Here is a 24356-nt window from a genome sequence, read left to right as displayed (position 1 = left end):
TCCTCGCCGCGCTCTGGGTGCTAGGACATGGCCACTCACAAATCGGGACACCCTGCTTTCCCGACGTGGGTCCCGGTGTGGCCGCGGGGCACGTGACCAGTAAGCCAGGTGCCAGGCTGCGTGTGCTAGTGGAGAGGAAGAGCAGTGGGGGCTGAGTGTGCTGGTGCGGGGAGGCGTCTCTCGGGGCTGGCGAGTGAGAACCCGACAGGTCAGGAGAAAGAGTCGAGGGACGGCAGGTGGGCCATAGCCCCGAGGTGGCCGCGAGCTCCTGCTCTCACAGTGTGGTCGGGGCTGGCGTGGCCCGGCAGTGCAGGGGGCACGGGCTCTGGAGGTGAGGGGATGAGCCTTAGGAAGAAAGTACGGTTGCCGAGTGGTCCGATGCAGGCACACGCGCACACACACGTGTACCCATCTACATGTGCACACAGCTACACGCACGCACACTCACACGACTCACACGCACCCCTATGCACACTCGGCTGCATACACTCACGTTCGTACACACTACACGCACCACTCATGCACTCTCGCACGCACACACACACAGCCCCTGCGCAGGCACAGTCACAAGTGCACACACCTGTGCACGCATACGCAAACGTATACACACACTCGGCTTTGCAACGTGTGGTCCCTGGAGGAGGCCGTGTGCGGGCCAGACGGTCCAGATGCTCGGCTCAGGCAGGGAGAAGCAGTGGGCGTGGGGGTGGACTGGCGGCTGGACAGCTTTCTCGGTCCGCTCGCCTGGGGCTCTGCGGAAACACTTTTGCTTTGGTGCACCTGGCGTCTGCCCTGTGTGTCTTTAAGGGGTTTGTGTGGCTCTTCGTCGTCGTCAGTTTTCTGGACGCGAAAGGGCTATGAGAGTGTCTGCTCTGGTCACCTGGCTGGGCGAGGAGGGCCTGCTGAGATCACGCACGTGGGCCGCCGTCTGGAGAGTTCCGGCATGGGGGCGTTCCGCTGCTTTGCCGGGGCTCCGTCTGCGAGCCAGCACTGGGCCCGCTGATCTGGGGATAAAACAACCATCGTCCTGTCTCCGGCCTTCGGGCCCCTGGGGAGGTTTGGGCGTTCCAGCTTGACTGTTCGTGCCGGGAAGGCTCTCTCCACGATGCCGGCGCCCAAACTGAAGAGCGCGTCTGCCTATTTACTGAGAAGGCAGCAGGGCCCCAGGTCTGCGGCCGCGGGAGAGGATGTCCGAGGAGCCACTCTCCGGGGCCGGCTCTTCTCAGAATCCTGCTCCCTCCTGCCGGCCTGGTCTGTGCTCTGGGGGACGCTGGGGAGGAGCCCGCACTGCTGACCTGCTCACGGGCACCTCTCTGTGCCGTGGTGTCTGCCTCTGGCTGCCGACGGTGGGATCCACCTGCTTTGAAGGCCTCTGTGGTCCTTAGAACCGAGGTCCAGGGCAGGACGTTTGTTTTCTTAAGTTCTCAGCTCTGCTCTCTGCCTGGGAGGTGCCACCTTCCCTACAGGCTCTCCGAGGACCAGGAGGGAGAGCCGCCTGTCCCAAAGGTCTGCTCAGCAGGCGCTTCCTTCTTGTGGAGCCCAGGTCGGCAGCAGCCCGTTCTGGATTTCTTCCTGAGAGCGCTCCCTCCAGGCACGAGGTGTGTGAGGAATGGCTGCGACACGCTGGCCAGGTCCTCGCCGGCCAGACTCTCGGGCGCCGCCTCTGCTCACCCGGGTGCGGCACTCACTTGGGAGCAGAGAGCAGTGGGACAGCAGGGAGGCAGCTCTGGTGGCTCGAGACCCCCGGCCGGGGTGGCCTGAGCTGTCTGGGCCTAAGGAGGTACGTGGGGCACGGGCTCTGCACTAGGGGGTCAGGCCACCCGTGGAGGGGCTCGGCCGCCTTTGGAACCGCGCAGTGCTGGGCATGTCGAGGCGCTGCTGGCCAAGCACGCTGTCGAGCTCTGGGGACATCGCTCAGCCGGTCAGTGCCCGGATGGGCCTGGGGTGGGGGCTGCTGCCTCCCCGTCTTCAGGGTGAGACGGGGCTCTTGTCAGGGCCGCTGGACCAAGCTAAAGGTTCAGTTCTCCGCACAGTGACAGATGTCACCCGAGGTGACAGTGCAAGCATCGGTGGTTACCCAGGGCCTCTGGGCAGCTCCGTAGCAGCAGGGGGCAGCGCTGTTAGCTGAGCCCTGCACGTGCCTCCGCTCCGTCCAGAACAGCCCCTGTCCCCTGCCTCTCGTCCTGTCGCCGTGACCCGGCCGCCTGCCCGCCCAGCCCACACAAGTCGGTCCTCTGCCCACGGCTCTTCCACCCTCCAGGGGTTCCCATGTGCCTCAGGCACAGTCCAGGCCTCAGCCTCACTGCCCGGCTCTTCCGTGCTCTCCACACGGCGCTCCTGGGGGTCGGGCCTCTCCTCCGCACGCTCCTTTCCGGCGTCTGCACGGGCTGTTCCTGCACAGATGCTTCTTTCCCTGGCCCTCCCGAGCCTTCCTCCGTCAGCCCTCACACACCCGGACCCCCCACCCCCGGGCATGCTGGCATCGACGCGCATGTGTTCAGAGCCCCACCAGGCGCGGGTGCTGCTTTGCTGAGTGAGTGTCGGGCCCGGATGCAGGGAGCCTGTGCACGTGGGCCGTGCCCCCCTGACACCTACCACCTGGAAGCCGTGCACGCTCCTCGGACAGGCTCCTTGAGGAGGTGGTCCCGCTTCCCGGGGAGCAGTACTCTGGCCTGACACTGCGTAGCAAGTGTGTGGGAGCCGGGGACCCCAGCACGCCTGGGGCCTCCCAGTCACACACTGCTCGGCCTTCGGGCGCCCTCAGCCTGGCCACGTGTCCACTGCCTGTGGTAGGTGTTGGCTCGTGGAGAGCACGTCAGGAGTGTTCACACCTCAAGGCCAGATGTCCCCAGGACCTTACAGGTCATGTTGGGGCTGGGGGCTGAAGCCATTGGCCCCACACTGGCAAGTAGCACCCATGCCTTCCCGTCCAAGTCGCTGTGCAGTCTGAGGGGTGTGCGGACGGGCCCCTGGGAGGCCGCCGCTTGCTCCCAGACCCCCCGGGGCTGGATGTCAGGCCCTCCTGCCTGTGGTGGTCACCCAAGGCTCCTGGCTGTGGCAGTCCAGCAAAGGACAGGCTTTCATGGTGGCCAGCAGGGCCTCAGCCAGGTAGCAAGCAGAATGCACATGCGTGTGTCTGTGTGCAGGGGGTGGATTGGGGTTCCCGGTGGCAGGCAGCAGAGCCCGGGTGGGGTGCGGGTCTCCTCCGGGATGACCGCGTCAGAAAGACCTATTTCTGTCCTCGCTTCCTTATTTAACCACGGGCTCCTTGGCCCGCCTCTCTCCACACGCGCTGTGTTTGTGCCCCCGCCGCGCCAGCCGCACCCCGCAGGCTCGGCAGAGCGCCCAGGAGGCAGCACGCGTCCCAGCTCCCCGAGCCCGCATGTCCCGGGAGCCAGGAGAGCCGCCACGCCCTGCGGGCCAGCCCAGCCCAGCCCGGCCCGGCACAGACTGGTGCTCCGGGCACACGCCCCCCCAGCACCCGCCCGCCCCCTGGTGTCCACCGCATCTGCAGACAGTCCCTGTTCTGTGGTGGCCACCCCGTGTGCCCCATCACAGAGGGAGCCGTGCGTGTGCACAGGCACCGGCTGGGGTCCGGCTGCCATGCCAGGGGACATCTGCGTGCCGCAGGCTCGGCGTGGCAGTGCACTTGGGGCACCTGGGCCCCATCGCCCCTGGTCCTGGTGAGACACTGGGGGCAGAGGCCACCTGCAGGAGCCAGGAGAGGAGCCGGGCTCCTGGGCAAGCACTCGGTGGAGGCAGGAGCAGCTGTGCTGGCAGGGTTGGGGCTGGGGCTGCGTCCAGGTCCCAGAGCCTGAGCTGGAGCAGGCGTCACAGGCCCTGACACCGCCTGGCGCTGGGCCCGCTGCTGTCTTTGGCTGGAGTCCGCTGACTTTGATGTCCCCTGAGGACCCTGGCCCGGGCAGGCGCCGTGGCCCACGGGTGCCCTGCCACCATCCGCTCTCTCCTGGGTTGGGGGGTGTTTTAGGGGATGTGGCCCCTTTCACACAGGTCTGTGGGTTTTGTGCTGTCACCCAGTCCTTGTGTGGGCGAGTGAGCGCCGGGGCAGCAGCGTGGGACAGAGAAGACAGACTGGAGGGCACAGGGCGGAGGGTGGGAGACCGTCGGCCGCTGCGGTCCTGCGGTGAGTGAGGGGAGCGTCCCCGCCGACGCGCTGTGGATGGCATCGAGGACCTGCTGGGGACGGATGTGGGACGGATGTGGGGCGGGGGGGGGGGCGGGGAGCGCGGAGCGTGCGTCTCTGGAGGACCCAGGAGCGGCCGCACTGGAGGCGCAAGGCTGGGTTTAAGGTGGCCGTTGGGACGGGTTGAGTGAGGACGTGTGATGGGCGTCGCCGGCGTCTGCCGTGCGTGACACCCACAGGCTGCGCATGGGACGGGGCCGGTCCTGTACGTGTACACGTGTGTGCCCCACTGCACGGAGCCCTCTCCACAGTCCAGGAAGTGAATGTCCCCATCACCCGCTTCCAGGTGACCCCGGCCAGCTCCTCTCCGTATGGATCAGTGACGTTTTCCGGCCACTCATGTAGCGAAAGCGAAATCCCCTCAGCGCGGGTCTGCGGTCGCACCCTGCTGTGTATGTCGGAGGTCGTTCCCGCGTGTCCTCCGGTGGGACTCTGCGCCCCGGGCAGGCCTCTGCTGGCCCATCTGTCCCCCGGCCGGGGGCCGTGAGGGCGGCTTCCCCACGTTGGCTGATGCGGACGAAGCTGCGGAACGTGTGTGTGTGCAGGGGTGCGCAGACACGCTTTATCCTCAGCGCAGCACCTGGGCTGGACGACACGTGTGTGTTTACATGTGTCGGTTGTGCCGTGCGGCAGTGCGCCCGCCAGTACCGGTGCCGGCTGCAAGCGGGAGCCCTGGAGTCCGCCCCTCGTCAGCCCGGGCGCGCGGGCTCTGCCGTCGCCCTCATAAGGGAGCGAGGCCGTTGGTTCGTGAGGTCTCATGTCGCCTTTCCTCGGGGCCTGGCAGCCACCAGCGCCTTTTTTGTGCGGACTGCTCTGCGGTGAGGAGGGTCTGCTCGGGCCGTTTGCCTGTTTTCATGGGGGCATCACACCTTCCGGATGCAAGTCCCTTGTCGGACACGCTCTCGGAGGGTGTCCCACGAGCATCAGCCGGCCGGGCGGCGCGGGCTCACGGGGTGGGGGCTGCCTCTCGCTTCAGCTCTCCCTGGTTCCATCTGGGGAAGCCCCGTGTGCCGTGTCTTCGGGTCCCTTCATCTGTGCTCCTGCTGCCTTCGCCGGGCTGTCGCCCCACCCCAAGCGCTTTTCGTCGCAAAGCGCTGTAGGTTGTGCGTCTGGAAGGTCAATGTGGGTCTGAAGGCAAGTCTTCCCTGTGTCTCCCTGATGTGCTCAGTGTCCCCTGCAGGGTCTGGAGCGGGTGGGGGCACCGCTGCGCTGACCTGCTCCTGTTGTCCGGCCGCGCTGGGGTCCTTTTCGGTTGGTCGCTTCACTCTGGCTCGCACTCTCCTCCCGTGAAGGCGCGGTTCCGGCTGGACGTGGCGGCGTGTCAGCTCCGCCTTCGCTGGTGCTGCGTGGTTTTGGACGCTTGTAGCTGCTCTCGGGCGTGTTCCGTGCACTGGCTGTGGAAGTGGCTGCTCCTCTTGGGTTCTCGTCTGTGTGGTTGGTCCCCGGGGCTGCGGCGCGGCTCCGCGTGGAGCTGGTTCTTCTCGCTACAGTGCAGACCTTCTCGAGCATCACACGGGGCGCCTTGGTTCTCGGTTTTCCACTCTGGCTAGTGGCAGAGGGGTTCTTCCCGCACCACATGCGCCTCGAGGCCTGTGCCTCTACCCCTTCCAGGTGGTTCGTCCCCCACACGCATCCCGGCCAGTGCTTGGCCAAGGACCCCCTGAGGCCCACAGCACACCCACGCAGCTCTCTTCTTAGGGTGCCCTGCGCCTCCGCCTCTGGCCTCCCCGGCTTCCTGGCGGAGACTGGTCGGTTCAGGGCCCCGCTGGGCTTCTCCCCGTGGTGCGGACTGACCTTGTGTGCTCCTGCCCAGGCTCGCTGTGCTTTGCTGTCTGGCGTCTCGGGTCCTGAAAGCTGTCCCAGGTGTTATTCAATGTCTTGTTTTCAGCAGGAGGTAAAATTCCGTCCCTGTTACTGCACCTTGACCAGGGTGAAAGCCCCGACTGGAAGTTCTGTTTTGAACTTCTTCTGTGCACGCTTCTCTGACACTTCGCAAAGCCAAGCGAGGTTTGAAATTGCTCTGATTTCCCCCGGCTCGCTTTCTGCGGTGTGTGATCGCGGTGGCCCGTTTGTTGGCAGAGAAGGGCAGCCCTAACGTCGGGCAAGCCCTGCTTCTGCTCGCTCCTTCGGTGTGACGTGTGTAGGGGTGGGGTGCACGCTGCCTGCCCCCGCGGCCCCACGGAGCTTCCATCCACACGCCCCCGGCCAGCCGCTGACACAGTACCAGGCCTGGTGGGACGGTGGGGCTCCAGCCTGCCACAGTGCAGGGCCAGCGGCAGAGCACTCGTGAGGAGAAGACCCGCGACACACCGGGTGAGAGGGACAGCTCCCGAGGACGCCTGTCTCCCTCGTGCCTCCTCTGGAGGAGTGGAAGTCCTTCCCCAGGCCAAGCAGAGGCGGGCCTGGGTGTGAGGAGACGGGACACGGTCTCAGCAGCAGAGCACTCCCCGCCACCGGTAGTTCTGGAGAAGTCCCGACACGTCCTCGTTCGTAGACTTCGCTCTGAAGGTACACGTGTGCCCCGCCAAGCCCTCCTTTCGTGTGTTGTGAAAGCCCGTGGTGCCTGGAGGAGCCCGGGGGCACCCTCACCCTGGGGCGCGCCTGTGTGTCCCAGGTCCCCTCGGAAGGCCCGCGTGCAGAGCCAGAGCCCTTGCCGTCTGGAGGAGGACATGCTTGCCGTCACTGGGGACGAGAGCGTGGCGCTCCGGACCTGGCTGAGCCCTGCCTCGGTTGGGTAGCCGGGGTGTCCTGGGGGCCTGACTCTGCTGCGCCCAGGTCACACTCACACGGTCTCTGCGACACCGCGTGTGGCACCATACGTGTCGTCATGCCTTTGCCGCGTTAGCCGCTCCAGGGCGGCCCCGTGCCCTGAGCAAGGGCGCTGCCCAGGACGCCGCAAGCCCACGTGTCCGAGGCGGGCCTGGGTCGGCGCTGCCGGCAGAATTCGCGTCCAGACACGGGCTGTGTGGTTAAGGGCGAGGTTTCAGTGGACCCAGGGGCCCTGGGCTCGCTCTCTGCGTGCACACCCAGTGTGACCCTAATCTGCCTGTCCTCCCCCCCCATCATCGGAGCTACTCGGAAGCCGACTCTGGGTGCCCTGACAGGATAGGGCCGCTTCTCCCTGAGCAGAGCGCGGCTCGCAGGTCGAAGCAGGCCTTGCCACGACATCACACAGCCGGGCAGCATCCGTGTTTCTCTAGCTCCTTCCGACGCCTTTCACTGCTTGGACGCAAGGAGGTCCACGTGTTGTAGTTCGCTGACGGGCTTTATAATTCTCTTTTGTAGCTTTGTATTTTGAAATGATCATAAACTCACAAGAAAGTGCCCCAGAGGAGCCGGCGTCCCATTCGGCCAGCCCTTGAGTGGTGACACTGTGGGCAGCTGCATTGTCAGAGGGTGGCGTTGGCACAGCACTGTTCCCTCAGTTGCAGACTTGACTCAGCGAGTCCCTCAGTCCGCACGTCCTGCCCTTCTCTTCTCCCGCTGTGGCCCCCCTGAGGAGAGCCGGCAGCTTCTGTGCTGTTCCCGCCATGCCGGCGACACAGTGCAGCACGTTCCCCCGTGTGTCCTGTCCGTCGTCGGCTGTCCCGGGACACTAGCTGGACGGAGTTCTAATCCGGGGAGCAAGACTCCTCGCGGGGGGCGGCGTCTCTCCAGCGGGAGGCTTGTGCTCTCAGGCGGTCTGTGACCTGCTTGGGGACTCTTGACCACTGCCCAGAATCGCTCCTTTGTTAGGCGTTACAAAGGCCACACGGCAGCCTCCTGTCCCCGGTGGTCGACGGAGTAGTCGCGGAAGGAAAACCGGCCCCTTTCCAACTAGCCAGGCCTCTGGAGGAGCAGGACACGTGCTGCCTCTGTTCTTTCATTGGCCGGCCTTCAGAATTCCGGTGCGGACTTGCTTCTGCGCCGCCTTGGCGTCCAGGGGTGAACATGAAGTGTTTGTGTGGGAAGTAGCGTTGCATCGGGACTCACCACCGCTGTGTTTCAAGCCATGGGGTTGTTGTCCTTCCCGAGGTCATCAATCGCCCCGCCCTTGGCCAGGGAATGTCTCCAAGCTAGCTCGGAGTCGGTGATGCTGACCTTCCCGGCCACACACAGCGTTGCGTCCTTTCCCCAGAGAGCAGGGTGCACCCCTGGAACCCAAACTCCAGAGCCCGCCTGGCTAGCGCAGGGGCCGCGACGTGTGGAGGCCGCAGCCTGCACGTCAGGCGTGCTCTCCACTTCTGAGCTGGCCGTGTTTCCTTGGCCTTCTCAGTGGACAGACGTAGAAAAGGTGTGAGTGTGGAGAAGCCAGGAGATCTTCCGGGGGTTTCAGGACCTCCCCTTCGTCTGCATCTCCACGCCGTAGAGCTTGTTCTCGGCCGTACCCACCCCCATGCCCATCCCACACCAGCTGTACCCACAAGAGGAGCACAGGGAACGGGAGCCCCGCGTGTGGGAGGGCGTGCAGGCTGGACCCTGCACCCCGCACGGTCAGCGGAATGGAAGCCGGGCAGCTGCTGTGGAAGACGTCGTGGCGGTTCCTGCAGAAATTGAGAATGGAATGACCGTGTGATCGGGCCGTTCCTCTTCTAGTTATGCACCCAGAGAACCGAAAGCAGGGATGCGTGTGGACGCTTGCACGCCCGCGTTCACAGCCGCTGACCCACGGGAGCAGCCCCCACGTCCATCGACGGACACGTGGGTACACGTGGTCCATCCACAACACCAGCCTGTCCCTCGGTCCCACGGAGGGACACACAGACACCTGCCACAGCTGATGGACTTGGGGGACGTGGTGAGGAGTGAAATAGGCCAGACACAGAGGGACAAATACTGCAGGATCCCACCCAGATGGGGTCCCTGGAGTCTCCGGATTTGCAGGGACAGAGAGTGGACGGTGGTGCCAGGGGCCAGGGGAGGCATGGGGGTCGGTGTCTCAGGGGGACAGAGAGTAGATGATGGGGCCTGGGGAAGGGCTGGGGGGTGGTATTTCATGAGGACAAAGTTTCTGTTTGGGAAGATGGGAAGTTCTGGAGACCCTTGGTAAGGATGGCTTCACAACATGCTTAATGCATCTGATCTGGTGAAGATGGTACATTTATGTGCATTTTTGCTATGATAAAAAAGAAGACTGTTTAGAAATGTTGATCTTTTAAATACAAAACGGATGAAAGACGTAAACGTGGACAGGAAACCATCACAATCCTAGCCGGACCGCCCCAGCACCCTCCCTCCGTGACCTCTTGGTCGCGAGCCGCTTCTTGCTGGACGAGTCCCCGGAGGCCAGGGAAACAGAAGCAAAAATGAACTACCGGGACGTCAGGATGCAGAGCTTCTGCGCAGCAGAGGAGAGTGGCCAGGACCACAGGGGTCTACCGAGCGGGAGACGTGTCTGCAAGTGACGCACCCGGTAAAGGGTCCGTGTCCACAACCTGTAAAGAACTCCCCAAACTCAGCCCTCAAACAGCAGACAATGCAGTTAAGAAATGGGCAGGAGACACGAACACTTTCCCAAGAAGACCCCCGACGGCCCACAAGAGACGGAAAAGACGCTCAACCTCACTCAGCGTCGGAAAACGCATCGAAACCGCGGCGAGACGCCACGTGGCGCCTGTCAGAACGGCCGGAGCGAGTCGGGAAACGCCAGGCGAGGACGCGGACAAAGGGGAGCCTCGTCCTGCGGGCAGGACGCGAGCTGGGGCAGCCCCACGGGGACGCGGCGGGGAGGGGCCTCGGGGCGGGGACATGGAGCTGCCGCCGCCCCAGCGGTCGCGAGCTGGGGACTCCCCCGAAGGATACAGAGAGAAGCCGTGAGGGGCCCCGCGCGCCCCAGCGTTCCCAGCAGCGCTGTCGACAGCAGCCGGACGAGGGAGACGGTCCACGTCCGTCTCCGCGGACGAGTGGGTACAGACGGGGTGTGTCCGTATGTGCGGGGCATCCCTCGGCCGTCAGAAAGCACGACCGCTCGCCGTTCGCAGTGATGTGCGTGGAGCCCGAGAGGCTTTTTAAATAAAGATTTTACTTGTTGATTGATCGATCGATCGATCGGTCTGAGACAGGAGGCGCACGGCCATGAGCGGGGGCAGGAGCGGAGGGAGAGGGACGAGCGGACTCCGAGCCGAGCACAGCGCCCGAACCGGGGCTCGATGGAGCCCGAGGGTGTGCTCCGTGGAAGGACGTCGCCGGAGAGAGCCCGCGATCGTGTGAGCTCACTCTTGTGGAGCGCGAGGAGCGGGACAGATGAGCTTAGGGCACGGGAGAGAGACAGGAGGCGGCCGAGCGTGGGAGACTCTCCGTGAGGCGGATGGAGGCGGCGGGGCCGGTCTGGCTGCGGTGGGCGTCCAGGAGGGCACCGGTTGTGCCGAGCACTGGCTGTTGTCAGTGCGGAATCCCCGAATTGCGCGCCGGAACCCGGCACTGTGCTGTATGCCTGCAAACGAGAATTTAGATAAAAATTAGGAAGAAAAGATAAATTGTAATTTCTAAGTGTTGATATTTTTCTGCAGGTAGCTTCGTGTAGCCCCCAGTCCCACTGTCTTCACGGGAGACGTGTTAACTTAGGCCAGAGCGTCTTCCCGTTCCCCTTCCTCGTACACCGGACTCGGAGTGCTGCTGTGGTGTCGTCGGCTCTGTGGACGTCCTCAGCGCCGTTGGCTGTGGCAGAACCGCCTGGAGAGCTTGTTGACCCACGTGCCGGCTTCAGTGCAGAGTGCGCAGGCTGGTGGGGCTGGGGGTCCTGAGAGCTGGCATTTCAGGCAGCTTCCAGATGCTGCTGCTAGTCTGGGGGCGCTTGGGAAGCCTCCATGGGCCTGAGCTCCTTGTGTACACCACAGGAGGCCTGTTCACCCCCACACGGTCAGCAGGTGCGGCCGGGCGATGGTTGGGGAGGGCGGGGGGCTGCCTGGCCTCAGCCCGTGTCTCCAGATAGTACCCAGTGTTCCCTAGGACAGTATCGCTCCCAGCTGAGAACTTCCACTTGAAAGACACTTTGGGTGGGTCTGGGGTCTTCGGCTCACCTTTTCTCTCCTTTTCTCTTTGAGCAAACTTGGCCGACCTCGCTCAGGCCACCAGCCAGCACAGGACATCATGGATGGGCTGCGTAGACAGCACCCTTAGTCTCATGGGGTCCTGGCTGCTTTAGGTGTTGGGGGTCTGGGGGCGGAGATCAGTTTCTCTCCTTCAAGGTCACCCATCCCATTGTGGGGCCCACCCCATGGCCTCACTGCCCCTCATCACCTCCCAGAGGCTCCGAGTCCAGACACCAGCCCCAGCAGGTAGGAACGGTTGGCCACACGCATTCCGTCTGTAACAGTGGCTCCTCATGGAAAGTGTTGTTCGGAGTCTGATGAAAATACAGCTTCCCCCGCAGCTAGCCGTCTTGTGCAGGGAGTTGTCCGTGTCCCAAGTGCACTGGTGGACGGTGAGTCCCCTGTGGGCAGCTGTGCCTTCGTGTGCGCCCGTTCCCTGTGCCGTGTCGTTGTCTTCAGGTCACCTGTGGCTTTCGCTAAAATGCCTGCTCTTCCCTTCTTAAAAAACTTCGTCTTTTCAAATTGGCAGATAGTTTCCAGACAGATGTCAAGTGTGCCGTTAGCTGAGTCTTGAGAGATGCGAGCACCCTGTGCTTCAACCCCCAGCCCGGAACATTCTGTCCTCCCGGTGTCCCTGCCGCCCCCTCCTGAGAGGGATTGACTTCGGCAAAGGTCAGCTGCACCTTTTGTAGAGCTTCGTATGCATGGAGCCGTCTTCTTGCTGGCACTTCCCTCACCTGGTGTCTGAGGTTGAGCGCGGGGTGCGTCTCACTGGATACGTCCGGCGTCTGGGGGCAGAGCCGTGTCTGTGGGATGAACACCCCGGAATCCGTCGGCTCCTCCGGCGGTGGACTCCGCGCTTGTTCACAGCATCTGGCTGCCGTGGTGGCGCCGCCGTGAGCGTCCTGGGGCGCCCTCGTGAGCACACTTCGTTGCCGTTGGCTGAGTGCTCGGGCTCGGGCCCGCCGGTCCGGAGCGGATGGCAGGTTCCGCTCTAGGGCCAGCTGCCAGCGGTGCTCTTAGGCGGCTGTGCCGGGTCCTGCTCCTGGCCGCAGCTTGGCAGCATGCAGCTGCCCTGCCTTCTCACCCGCGCTCGGGGCTGGGTGTGTCTGATGTCAGCCAGTCTTGTCGGGGGTGGATCACCTGCGCTTCGCCGCCGACCCGCAGTTCCTCATGTTTGTCTGCTAGCCTGGTAGCTTCTGTGGTGACGTGTGCCGGGCTTTGCCCCTTGGGGCTTGTGCGCACAACCCCGAGATCAAGAACCTGAGCTGAGATCAAGAGTCGGACGCGTAACCCACAGAGCCACCAGGCGCCCCTTAACTTGCGACGTCGTTGTTGCTGTTGGTGGTTGCCCTTTTCCCGTTGAGAAGGTTCCCTTCTAGTCCGTCCTGCTGGGAGCGTAAGCGCACGTTTTGCCATGTCCTGTCGAGTCAGCTCTTCCTCCTTTAGTCTGGAAATGTGGTGGGTTCTATTCCCTGGTCCTCACGTGCCAGCTGAGCTCAGACTCCAGACACGGAGCTTTCCTGGTTATGATGCTCCTTGATACGTCGCTGCATTGGTTCTGCCAGTGTTTTTTTTTTTCTGTTTTCATTTATTTATTTGACAGATCACAAGTAGGCAGAGAGGCAGGTGGGGAGGGGGGAAGCAGGCTCCTGCTGAGCAGAGAGCCCGATGCGGGGCTCGATCCCAGGACCCTGAGATCATGACCTGAGCCGAAGGCAGCGGCTGAGTGCTCGGGCTCAGGCACTGAGCCCCCCAGGCGCCTGCTAGTATTTTCTGAGGGAGTTTTACCCGTGTTCCTGCAGGACAGTCTGTAACTGATCTCACCTCGTGCTGTTCTTCCTCAGCCGCTCTGACCGGCTGCGCGCTGTTTCCTCGTCTGTCTCCTGACAACGTGTGCGCAAGAATGGTTCTCTCCCTGTCTTTGTCCAGGTGGTGGGGGGGGAGAGGCAGAGGGAGACCCTCAAGCAGACTCCCCACTGAGTGCAGAGCCCGACACGGGACTCGATCCCATGACCCCGAGGTCGGGACCTGAGCCGAAACCAAGAGTCCGCGGACGGAGCCCCCCAGGCGCCCCCAGTACTACTCCTCTGTGTATTTGGTAGAATTCACTCACAAAGCCGCCTGCTTCTGGCATTTCCTTGTAGAAAGGTTTTTAATGATAAATTCGGCCTTCCTATTTGTTCTTTTGTCCATTTGGGGAACTTAGGCTTGTACAAGAGTTTGTGTGTGTCATTTCCGCCCACACTCGGTGGTCCCCGCCTGCGGGCCCCTGGATCGTCGCGTGGCCTAAAGGCCTTGCCGCGTGCCGCGGCGCTCTTGCGCCGGGTCTGTTGCTCAGGCTCTCGTTTCTCCCGGTTATGGTAACGTTCGTTGCTGCTTTGTGTGCCTGTGCGCGTGCGTGGGTGCGCACGCGTGTCAGATGGGTGGCGGCGAGTGTGGCCGGAGCTCCGGCCGTTCACCCTTCCTTGCAGAGTGCCGTGCCGCTCCGGCCTGCGGCTGCTCTGCGGCTGGCTCAGCAGGGCCCTTGGAGGCTGGGTGAGGCCTAGCGAGGGCAGCTCGGGGGAGACCTTCCTCCGGGCTGCCGCAGCCCTGCTGCTCACGCGGCTTCCAGGGCAGCGGGCGGGCGCCTCTGTGGATGCCCTCCGTGTCTGCTCTGGGGGCGGCAGGGCCTGCCGTTGCCTGTAGCTGCTCTTTGCCAGGCCCTGTGGAGGGGCCCTGCGTGCCCTCGTCGGAGTGGTCGGTCAGAGGCTTAACTGGCTCCGTCCTTCCTTCTGGAGGCCCTTCTCCGGGCCGGCGGGCCAGTAGCCCAGCTGTCCGGTACGCGGCCCTGCATGTCCCAGCAGCCCCAGCTCTGACCCTGGCCTCTGTCCAAGGCCGTGGGGCCTGCATGGGCTCCGCCTTCCCGCACCCCAGCCTCCGGCACACAGTGGCTCTCTGCTCACCCTCGGGTCGCCTGCTCTCAGGCACCGTCCCGAGCCACCAGCGTGCTGTCCAGCATCTGACGCCCACTGCTTTGTGATTTACCCAGTTTGTAGCTGCTGGTGATGGAGGGGTCCTCCCGGGACCCGCCGCCCTGCCATCACGCACCCGAAAGTCTCCTCATTCCTTTTTGATCCAAAAAACTCCTTCTTTCTCTCTTGTGTTCCTTGCCACGTTGGCTTTGTGTCCCTTCCGACTGCGCCTGCATTTCAGGGGCTCATTTCTGGTTCCGCCTGCGAGCTCTTCGCCCCTCTCTTCCGATCTTAAGTTACTTGACTGCTGAGACGGCCTCACTTGTGCGCGTCTTTCCGGGCTGTTTCGACGGTCGGGGGCTGCTCATCCTGTCTTGTCTTCTGTGTCGTTGGACTCAGCCACAGAGCCCTTCCCACGTGCTGCTCAGTGAAGCCTGCGCTTTCCCGCGCCACTCGTCAGGGTGCCGGGCCCGTTGGCCTTCCTGCCTGACCGTGTGGCGCTCCCTCTGCCGTGACTGGTTTTGGCGAAGTGATTCAGACCCTGTGTCTCCTCAGAGGTGTCTCTGTTGGAGGGGGAGGCCCTAGACAGGCCAGGGGACGGCGGCAGGAGTGACCCGCGGGTAATGGGTCTGTCGGGGGCGTCAGGATGAGCGTGTGCACACCGTGCTGCGGCGGCAGGTGAGCACACACGCGTCTCCCTGCTGTCTGGGGACCAGGGAGGGGACCGCCCGGCAGCCGGCTGTCAGCTTCTCATCTTCTGCAGTAGAAGGGGCCAGGGCTCCCTGGAGAACTGGCTGGTTCTGATCGCAGGGCGGGCCGTGGAACACGGTGAGCCCGCACGACCTGCTGCTGCTCCGCTGCGGCCCTGCAGGCTGGTCCTCCCCTCCCGGGGGACTCCGTCTCGCCAGGGCAGGTGTGGCCCTCCCATTAGTGGGTCTGCCCCGGGCCGGCAGCGAGTGAAGGGGGTGCCTGAGGTCATGCAGACTCCCAGGCTGGCCCTGGGGACAGTGTCCTGCCGGGACAGAAGGAGCCTCTCTTGTCCTGCCTCCCCGGTGACTGGAGCGCTGTTGCTGGTGTCTTCGGCTGTGCCGGGCAGAGGCTGCCTTTTGCTGTGACACGTTGATCTGTCCTTTCCGTGGCTTTGGGGGCCCTTGCAGAGTTGGGTTGAACTTGGACAGATGAGAAGGTCAGCAGGGCCCTTTGTGGGACGTGGCCTTTTGGGGTGGGGGGAGGCCAGAGCCAAGCTGGGCGTACGGGCGCAGGAGCCCGGCGGACTTCGGCCGTGCTCTGTGCTGGGTGCGGCTTCTCAGAGGAGCCCGTGGGGCCGGGCCATCACTGTATGTGGTCAGATCTGAAGCCAGGGCCTGTGGTCAGAACTGAAGCCAGGACTGAGCGGAGCACCGTCCTCTTCCAGACGCGGGCCCTCCTGTGCCCTGCGGTCTCCCGGGTCGAGAACGGCTGCAAAGAAGGCCTTGGGCACTCGGCTTCTGGCAGCCCCACAGGACGGCGCTCTGGGCATTCTGTGGAGACCTGCCCTCCAGAAGTAGCCTCTGCCCAGTGCCCACTCACTGCCCCTCGGGACACCCCGGGAGCCGGCCAGCCTTGTCTTTCCAGGGCCTGTGAGTGTCGGTGGGCCGCGGGACCGGGCCTGTGCTCTGCAGGCGTGTGGCCAGCCTGTCTGTCTGCAGCCCGGCGTCCCGGCCCCGCCGCTGTCTTGTCTCAGCTCGGCTGGGGTCAGGCGAGGGGTGTATGTCGGCCGCACGAGCTCCTGGGGCAGAGCTGCTGCCTGCCCTGTCAGAAGGGCCATGTGGTGCCACCCTGGGCCTCGCCGATGGGTCCTTCCCAGCCATCTCCTGGGCAGTGGCCTTCATCCCACATGGTGCCCGCAAGGCGCTACTTAGAAAAGGCCATTGAGACACTCCCTCATTTAAGTGGACTTGGCCAGCCCTCGCCTGTAGAAGGAGCAGCTGCTTGCCCCCCCGCCCCCCCCGCCGTGTCCTCATTGGCTGGTGTCCTGGAGGGGAGGAGGAGGGAGGAGCGGGAGGAGGGACCCTGTCCGGCTGTCCGCCACCCTGGCTCCCACTTGCCGTGCTGGTCCCTGTGCTGCCCCAGCATGCTTGCAGATCCCAGCAGTCTCCCCACAGACCGAGCTCTGCTCAGCCAGCCCCGCAAAGCCGGACTCAGCTGCAAAATGGTGCTTCAGGCTGTTGGCAAAGTGCTCAGGTGAACGGGGCAGGGGCGGCGGGGGCGGTCGGGGGTCCCTAGTCCCGGCCCGGGCTCAGCCTGGGGAACAGTGGCTGTAATTGCGGGCGGCGTGTAGCCGCGGGGCGGGGCGGGGGAGCCCTGGGATTTGGACGGGAACTTTGTTTGGAGCCACGTTTTCCCTGAGTGCCGGCACGTCCCGTTGCTCCTGTCCTGTCGCTCGTGGCGGAGCTTGTGCTCCCGGAGGGGGTGCGGCCCTGCAGGCTCTGGGGGAGGACGAGGGGCCTGCCGGTGAGCCGGCTCCCTCCTTGTGGTTAACCATGTCTGTGACCACGGCAGTCCTGCCTTGCCCGCTCCCAGGCCTGCCAGACCAGCGTGGTGTCTGTCTGGTTGTCCCCAGATGGGATGACCGGAAACTGTCCCTGAGTAGCCTTGTCCAGAGACCTGACCATGGGACACAGCTGTCCGCTCTAGGGGCCGTTTCTGACAGCTTTTTAAATTGTTTTTTCTGACCTGTGGAGGGGTCTGGAGACACTCTCCAGTGCTGGTTCTGCATCTGGGTGGAAGCTGCTTCGGGCGCTGGCAGACCGAGCGTGGCCTGCTGGTGGGAGTGTGTGGGGGTGGCAGGCAGCAGCAGGCCGGCCTGACCCTCAAAGGGGGCGGTCCTGTGCTGTGCCGGGGGGCTCGGAGGGGCTGCAGGACACCCGTGCTGACAGGAGCCCGTGCCGGAATGGGTCACGGTGTAGACTCAGACCCAGCTTCCTGCGGTACGAACCTCTTAGGTTGGCCTGAGAACAGCGGGTCATCATTTTTAAAATGGAAAGTGAATGTCTCTTGCTTTTCCAGTTCTGTCTTTAATTGTAATGAAGCTGAGCAGGCCTCTGGGTGACTGTCTGAGTGGGGAAGCCAAGCCCAGCTGGTGGTCGGCATAGGGTGACCGAGGCAGTCTAGAGCCTTCGACTGACTGTGGGCACCTCTGGTTTTCACTCTTCTCTTCCCCGGGATCCGTCCCCACAGCCGGTCACCTGCGTGCCACATGGGAGGACTCACAGTGACTTCCTAGTAGAAACCAGAGACCCCACCTGTTAGCCCTGAGCTGTCCTTCCGTAATGTTAGCTTGTGAGCTTTGGAACCGTGGGTGCCGGTGTGGGTGCGTGTCCTGTGTGCATGTGCACGGTGGGAGAGAGCGAATGCTGAAGCAGGCTCTGCAGAGGACAGAGGCAAGACTGAGCTGGCCGGGCGTCGGCGCGTCGCTGCAGGGGACGAGCCAGGCCACTCTCACCAGGGTGCCGAGAGGACTTCTCAGGGCGGGTGACGCTCCAGCCTGGTGCCAGAGGAAGAGTGGTCCTTCACCGATGGAGAAGTGAAAGTCTGAGGCTGGTGGCCACGCTGCGGCCCTGGCCGGGGGTCAGACGGGGCGCGCAGCACCCGATGGTGTGCACGTTGTGTCCACGGTGTCTGTGTACCTTTCTCAGTCTGCCTTGCCGTCCTCCGTCTCGACGGGTCTCGTTGTGTAGGGACACAAGGGCTTATGAAAGCTTGGCTGTTTGGGGGTGCTGACCGCCAGGCAGTTAACCCAAGATGAGAAATGACCTGCGCGACCCTCTCCACAGCACCCGCTGGCCGTGGCCTGTGGGGATTTGATGGGGGTCCCATGGGGGGTGTCTTCCCAGCTTTTGGTTTCGGAGGCTGTGCAGCGGGAGGGAGTAGAGTGACCCCAGGGCACTAGAGTGGCAAGGACGCGACACAGGCGGGCACCTCCACGTGTCCAAAGTGGTTTTCAGGCCCACTGCGTCGGAAACCTGGGGGTCGGGAGTGGTGCCAAGCCCTGGTGTTTTCACTCGGCCCAGGGCTGAGGGTGATGTCTGGTCCTGGTGGGGGCCCCGGGTGTGCCCTGACCGTCTGGGTGACAGGGCTGTCTAACGTCCCTACAGAGCCTGGACTTTGGGCCCGGCGGCCCCATGGGGAGCAGATGGGCCTGTGCACAGGACCCGGGGGAGCTCCTGCCCCACCCAACATGCCACCCCAGACGGCCGCGCCCGTCGGGACCGGGCCTAGGCGCTCCCTCCTGTGTTAGCCTGATGTGGGGAGCGGCGGGCTGCGCCCAGGACCGTGGAGACCCTGCTCGTGCTCCGTCCTCAGACGCCTGCCCCGGGGGCCCCTCCTTTCCCAGGCTGCCGCCAGCACGGGCTCTGTTGCCCTGGAGCACTGTCTCTGGGGCCTTTGCGCACCATGCGTCCACCGTTCCTGCGTCCGCGCGCCCCTCCTCATCCTGCTCCCCCACCCCCGGGTCTCTGGTCTCCGTCCAGTGAGGCCGCCTCCAGACCGGCAGCGGCAGAGGCTGCGCGTCTCACCACCCACCTCCTCCCACGCGGTGTCTCGTGCTTCCCTTGACCTCCCACGCCTGCCCTGCCTCCTTTACAGCCAGACCCCGCTGTCCTGGGATGCCGGCGTCCCGGGGCACCGCAGGGGCAGCGGTGGGGCGGAGGGGCTTCTCCGGGTTCAGTGTGGCCCACCCCCCGCTGGGCGCAGTTGGCCCTGCTCTGTGCCTGGGGACCACCAGCCCCTTGCCCCACCGTGGCCGAGACCTTGAGGAGGCATCCCATGTTCCAGACCTGGCAGTTACCGATTGCTCCTGGAGGGTGGGTCCAGGGCACCCCACATCTGCCGGTGGGGGCCGGCTCTCGGTGGGGAGCGTCAGCACGAGGCCCTCGAGTGTTCCCGGCGCTCCTGGCAGGTGCTTCTCTCCTGGTGTGTCTGCATCCCTAGGGGAGACCCCTGCTGTGGCTGTCAGGCGGCGTCACTCCTGCGCCCTTGTGTCCCCTTGCTCACATGGTGGGGTCTGTGGCGGTGCCGGCTCACAGCCCGAGGGGCCTTCCCGGTGGGACCGGTGGTATGTGTCAGGCCAAGCACGTGTGGGCCGTGGGGACTGCTGCGGAGGTGGTAAAGGTGTCGGGAGCAGGGGAGGGTGAGGTGAGGACACAGTAGAAAGATGTTCTCCGTGGAGCCTGGGCCCCTCCCAGATGGCTGGTCTGGCCTCGGAGCCCACCCGTTCGACCAGGAGCGGCGCGCAGGGTTCTGTTGGGAGGTCTCTATGTGTGCCTGTGGCCATGTTCTCCCCGCCCCCCCCCCCAGGGTGCCAGCAGGCCCTGTGGCAGGGCACAGCCTTGTGTCCACCATCCGGTCCCTTCACTGCCACCCTGGGGGTCCCAGTGAGCAGTATAGGGGGAGAGCCAGAGAGGAGGAGCCCGGCCGCGCGGCCCCCAGACAGCCGTCTGGGCCGTGGCTGGACAGAGCCTGCTCCAGAGCTCAGTGCCAGTGGGGTGGGGTGCATGGGATCTTGTGTTCTCCCCCCATGTGGCGGTAGGGACAGGCATCACATGGCCTGTTGCTGCCGAGGGCAGAGGAACGGGGCTGGGCCAGGGCCACTTCCGGCACTCAGAAGGGCCAAATGGTTTGCCGCGGCCGGGACAGAACTTGGGGTGGGAGGGCCCCGTGTGGCAGGGTTTGCAAGACCGTTCCCACCCGGGGGCCCGGGCCTGTACCTTTGCGTCCGCGCCCATCGTCACTGCCTGCCTGCAGGACTGAAGGAAAGAAGACCCCGTGACCAGGCTGTGCGGAAATCTGCACTGGCCGGCCTGGGAGAGCGGCCCGTTCCAGCTTGCACAGGGTCCAGGGCTCCCAGGCCCTCCCTGGATGATGGGGGCAGGGGAGCTTGGGGGAAGCAGCTTGGAAAAGTCCAGCTTGGCGGGCCTGGTGTGCACCTGCCTTTTTGCCCCGCTTCTTGCAGAACAGGTGTGGACAGCAGCAGGGGGGGAAAGGGTGGGGAGGCGGAGGCCTTCTGATCACAGATGTCGCAGCCCACGCCCTTCCAGGGCTCCTAGTCTCCCCTGGAAATGGACTTGCCAGCACAAGGGTGCCACACCCTTCCTGAGGCAGAGTCCCCAAGTGGGCCCCAGTGTGGCCTCAGTGGCAACTTGTCCTGTGCCGGTTCCCGCTGCTGCTCCGGCACCAGCTGCCCATAGGCTGGTTCTGCTGCATGGTCCTCACGTCACTTGCTGACGCGGCTCCTGGACAGCAGGACGAAGAGGAGGTCAGGCAGCCGTCTTCAGCCCGGGCCCCTCATGCCGCATCCCCACACGTGTGATAGTAGAGTCCTCTCGACCCAAAAGTCGAGGCCTAGCGTGTGTGGCGAGCTCAGGGCTGGTCCTAGCCAGGTGTGAGTCGAGGGGAGGCACAGGCAGGGGTGCGCCTAGAGCACAGGTGGGGAGGCGGGGGTCAGATGGGGCCTGGACGCAGCGGGGGGTGAGCAGGGCAGAACCGGCGCAGGCTGCAGGTGCATCCCGTGGGCTGGTCCCTCGTGCCTGGCGCTGTGGGCACAGATCGTCTTTCCAGGCCACTTCAGGCTTTCTGGCAGGGCGGCATGCGACTCAGTAGCAGAGACCAGGGTCAGGAGAAGGGTAGGGGGCAGGGAGTGAACTGGCCGCCCAGCCTCCTGGTGGAGCATCTGAGGGCATGGCAGAGCCCTTGGGCTTCCTGAGCCCTCTCAGGGCCCAGTCTTCCTCTGCGTGCTCTGGGGAAGGTCGGAGCCTTGCTGTCTTGTCCAAGGGGCCACAGGGCCCTGAGAGGCATGTGTCCACTCTTGTCCCCAGTGGCAAGTCCCGCCCAGCCAGACGGACCCCTGATGTCCTCACTGCAGGTGTGTGTGACAGAGCGAGGAAGAGACGTTCACGCGCTTGCTCCCGCGGCCCAGGCAGCACGCGGCCCCTCCCTGTCCCCAGGACACTGTGGCCCTGCATGGCATTGGCCACTCCCGGTGGTGCACCAGGAGGCTGAGAACACGTCGCCTTTTAAGGAGAAGATTTGCTGAGAAGCTGATGGAAAACATTTTCCTGGCATTCGGGGAGCATTTTTCCTTCCTGTTTCTCTTAAGTAAACCACTAGCAACATTTCCAAACAGACGAAAAGGACAGGGTCAGGGAGCCGCAGAGACCTTTTGCCCCACTGGAGCGAGGGCGGGGAAGGAGCACAAGGAGCTGGGTGCCCGGAGTCCTTAGGACGGCCATGTCCGGCTCGGCCACAGCGGGCCGCGCCCCAGCTGAGACCCACGGAGCATTCACATTTGGGCTGCCGGGCCGGAGACGGAGGCCAGGGGTGAGCCGGTTTGCTTCTCCTTGCGCGGGCGCTGCAGACGCCGAGGGTGTGAGCGTGTGGGGCCTGGCCAAGTATGGCAGCCCCGAGGCCAGGTCCTCAGTCTGCCTGCCCCCCAGCCCCCAGCCCCCCAGCCCAGCCAGCACCCCGACCATAGCCCACCAGGTGTGTGGGCGGCCTCACGGCCATCCCGACGGTCGTGTGCGCGGCTGGGCTGTGGGGCGGGCGTGCTCACTCCTGCCCCTCAGCGCCGTGGAGCACGACAGGGGCTCTGAAGGACGTGTCTGCTGGAACTCCGGGGCCTCCATCTGTCTCATCCTGTCCCCGGGGGAAGACGGACACGCTTCCCCGGAGCGTCTGCTCCTGGGGCGGGGATGACACCTCCTTGAGAATTTATAGCCAAAGGTGGCCTTTCTGGTCAGTAGGATGTCCTGACAGTATTGACCTGCGGTTTGTTTCTGCGAGTCGCACTGGGTCCCCTTGTAGCGTTGAAAACGGAGTCGTCCCACGGAGAACCAAGAGACTCGTGCTGTTAGGCATGTTCCTTCGGTTTCTTGAACTTCCCCCAGGAACCGAATTCTAACCCTTTGACGGTAGGGGGAGTCCCTGCAGGTACAGGAGGGTTACAGCATTGCTCTGAGCTGCTCCCCAGATGGCAGGACTCCCCCTGCTCCTTCACACTGGGCGGTTGCTGCTGGGAAGGGCCATGTCCACACACGGCCCTCCACGGGATCCAGTGTCCGGGCCCATTTGCCCAGTGTGGGCTCCATTGTGACGTTCAGTGACTTATGACAGACCCAGCCTGGGCCGTGTTCCCAGCCGTGGGCTCTGGGCCACTGTCCTGGCCACTTTTCCCTCTTAGGACACGTTCTACCTTGTTTGGGCAACTAGGCTGCACACACCGCGGCCCTGGCTCTGGCCTCTGGGCGGCTGGCACGAGGCGAGTCTGGGAGGCCCTTCAGCCCCGAGAACTCTGGTTGATGGGGCATAGGTACTGATGTTTGCAGGATTTGAAGGAAAAACAGACGTTTCAAAAATATGTATTTAGTCCTGTAAAAATAGCTATAACGAGCCCATTCTGTTTCTGTATGACAGTGTATTTTTGTGGAAAACAACTATTTTTGTAAGCAGAAAAAACTTCTGGTGCAAAGAGGTCATTTGCGATCTCTGTAATGCCTGGTTCATGCCCACCTCCCCGCCCCCGCCCGGATCCTACCCTGTGGGCTTGGGGCAGAGCCCAGGTGAGCAGGATGGGGCCGTGCAGGGGAGTCCCAGGCGCATGGGCACACAGCGAGGCCTCTCTGAGGCCGGGCGGGGGGGTCGGCTGCACAGAAGGATGCGAGGGCCTGGGCCAGGAGAGCTCGGCCCTGTGTCCCACCTGGCAGCCCTGTGGGCCAAGGTGTCTGCAGTGTCACGTGTGGGGGCTGGAGCCTGACTAGTGCGGCTGCCAGCCCCCCCTTCAATGGGCCCCGAACCACCTGCCTGTCCTGGCGTCCGTGTGTGGCCCTGTGGCATCGGGCCTCTGGCATGTGTGTCCGCATCCCACTTCCTGTCGTGGCGCGGGGGGCTCGGCCAGTCGGGCCGTGGGCCCCTGACAATGGCAGGGGAGGGCAGAGCAGCTTCCTTTCCATTCCTGGGGCCCGCTGGGAGCAGAGTCTCCTGGGCTCTCAGAAAGAGCCCCTGGTTGTCCCACTGGCGGGGACAGCCCAGCTCACGTCCTGAGACCCAGCTCGTGGCCTCCATGCCTGTCTTTGTCACGCAGTGACCCCCGCTGCCTTGTCTCCGGCAGGAAGTCTAAAGCAAAGCCCAACGGAAAGAAGCCCGCCGCGGAGGAGAAGAAGATGTACCTGGAGCCAGAGTACGCCAGGTCCAGGATCACCGACGTCGGCTTCAAGGAGCTGGTGGTGCTGCCCCGCGAGATCGACCTCAACGAGTGGCTGGCCAGCAACAGTGCGTGGGGCGCCGGGTCGGGAAGGGCACCGCAGTGGGCCGCAGGCCCTCACCCGACCGAGGACTCCCTGGAGCCGGTGGCCGGCCCTGCACTGTGCTTAGGGTCCCCAACACCAGGACCCGTTGCAGGTCCTGGCCGGGCCAGGGCTGGGCCACCGGTGCCAGGGAGTGTCTGGAGTGGGTGTGTGGCTGCAGGGCTGGCAGTGTCGAGTTTGTGGGAAGGCTGCGGCCTGTGGGAGGGGAGAGTGGACCTGAACTCCAGCCACCTGGCAGGCCTGGGGCTCGGGGCTCACGGCATGGCTGCCTGCCGCAGCCCTCACGGAGGGGACTCCGGTTGGCCACTGGCTCTCTGCCCGGCTTGGTGCTACGCAGACACATGCCCGTCGCGCACGACAGCGGCCAGTGGCCGGCGTCCAGGGCCACTGCTCTGCACTGGGACGTGCGTCTCTGGTCTGTGGTGTGCGCCGGCTTTGCGTGGGTCCGCAGGGCACTGGGACACAGAACGGTGCCGCAGTGGTGGCTTCTCATGCCCAGGCCTTCTCTTCTTTTGCAGCCACCACGTTTTTCCACCACGTCAACCTACAGTACAGCACCATCTCAGAGTTCTGCACAGGAGAGGCGTGCCAGACGATGGCCGTGTGCAACACGTGAGTCACTCACGGCACCCCGGCAGTGTCTCCTCAGCAGGGTCCTGGCTGCGGCGGCCCCTCCTGTCCCTGTGGGGACAAAGGCCAGACAGGGGAGGCACTCTGTGGTATAGGGTCTGTTGGGGTGTGGGGTGCCAGCCGGCCAGAGGCAGGTGGCTGAGCTCCGTGGGGCGGGGGTGTTTCCACAGTACGTGCCTCAGTGGGTTTTGTAAGACCACGGCACGTCAGGAAGCTACAG

At 64.2% G+C, this 24356-nt stretch overlaps 1 protein-coding gene across 3 annotated transcripts in view; it reads left to right on the top strand.

Moving 5' to 3' along the window:
• Positions 1-24356, top strand: part of MOB2 (MOB kinase activator 2) — a 36202-nt gene that overhangs the window by 4329 nt on the left and 7517 nt on the right. For 2 of the 3 annotated variants that reach the window (XM_059398432.1, XM_059398422.1), the window contains exons 2-3: positions 23311-23471; positions 24025-24118. In XM_059398432.1, the coding sequence (XP_059254415.1) occupies positions 23311-23471; positions 24025-24118 (255 nt within the window). Of the gene's footprint in view, positions 1-16266; positions 16392-23310; positions 23472-24024; positions 24119-24356 lie in introns of those variants that run through there. The other variant, XM_059398413.1, reaches the window with a different exon arrangement.

Source organism: Mustela nigripes, chromosome 1 (assembly GCF_022355385.1).
Source record: "Mustela nigripes isolate SB6536 chromosome 1, MUSNIG.SB6536, whole genome shotgun sequence".
Taxonomy (NCBI): Eukaryota; Metazoa; Chordata; class Mammalia; order Carnivora; family Mustelidae; genus Mustela; species Mustela nigripes.
This window is presented reverse-complemented; position numbering and strand designations above follow the sequence as displayed.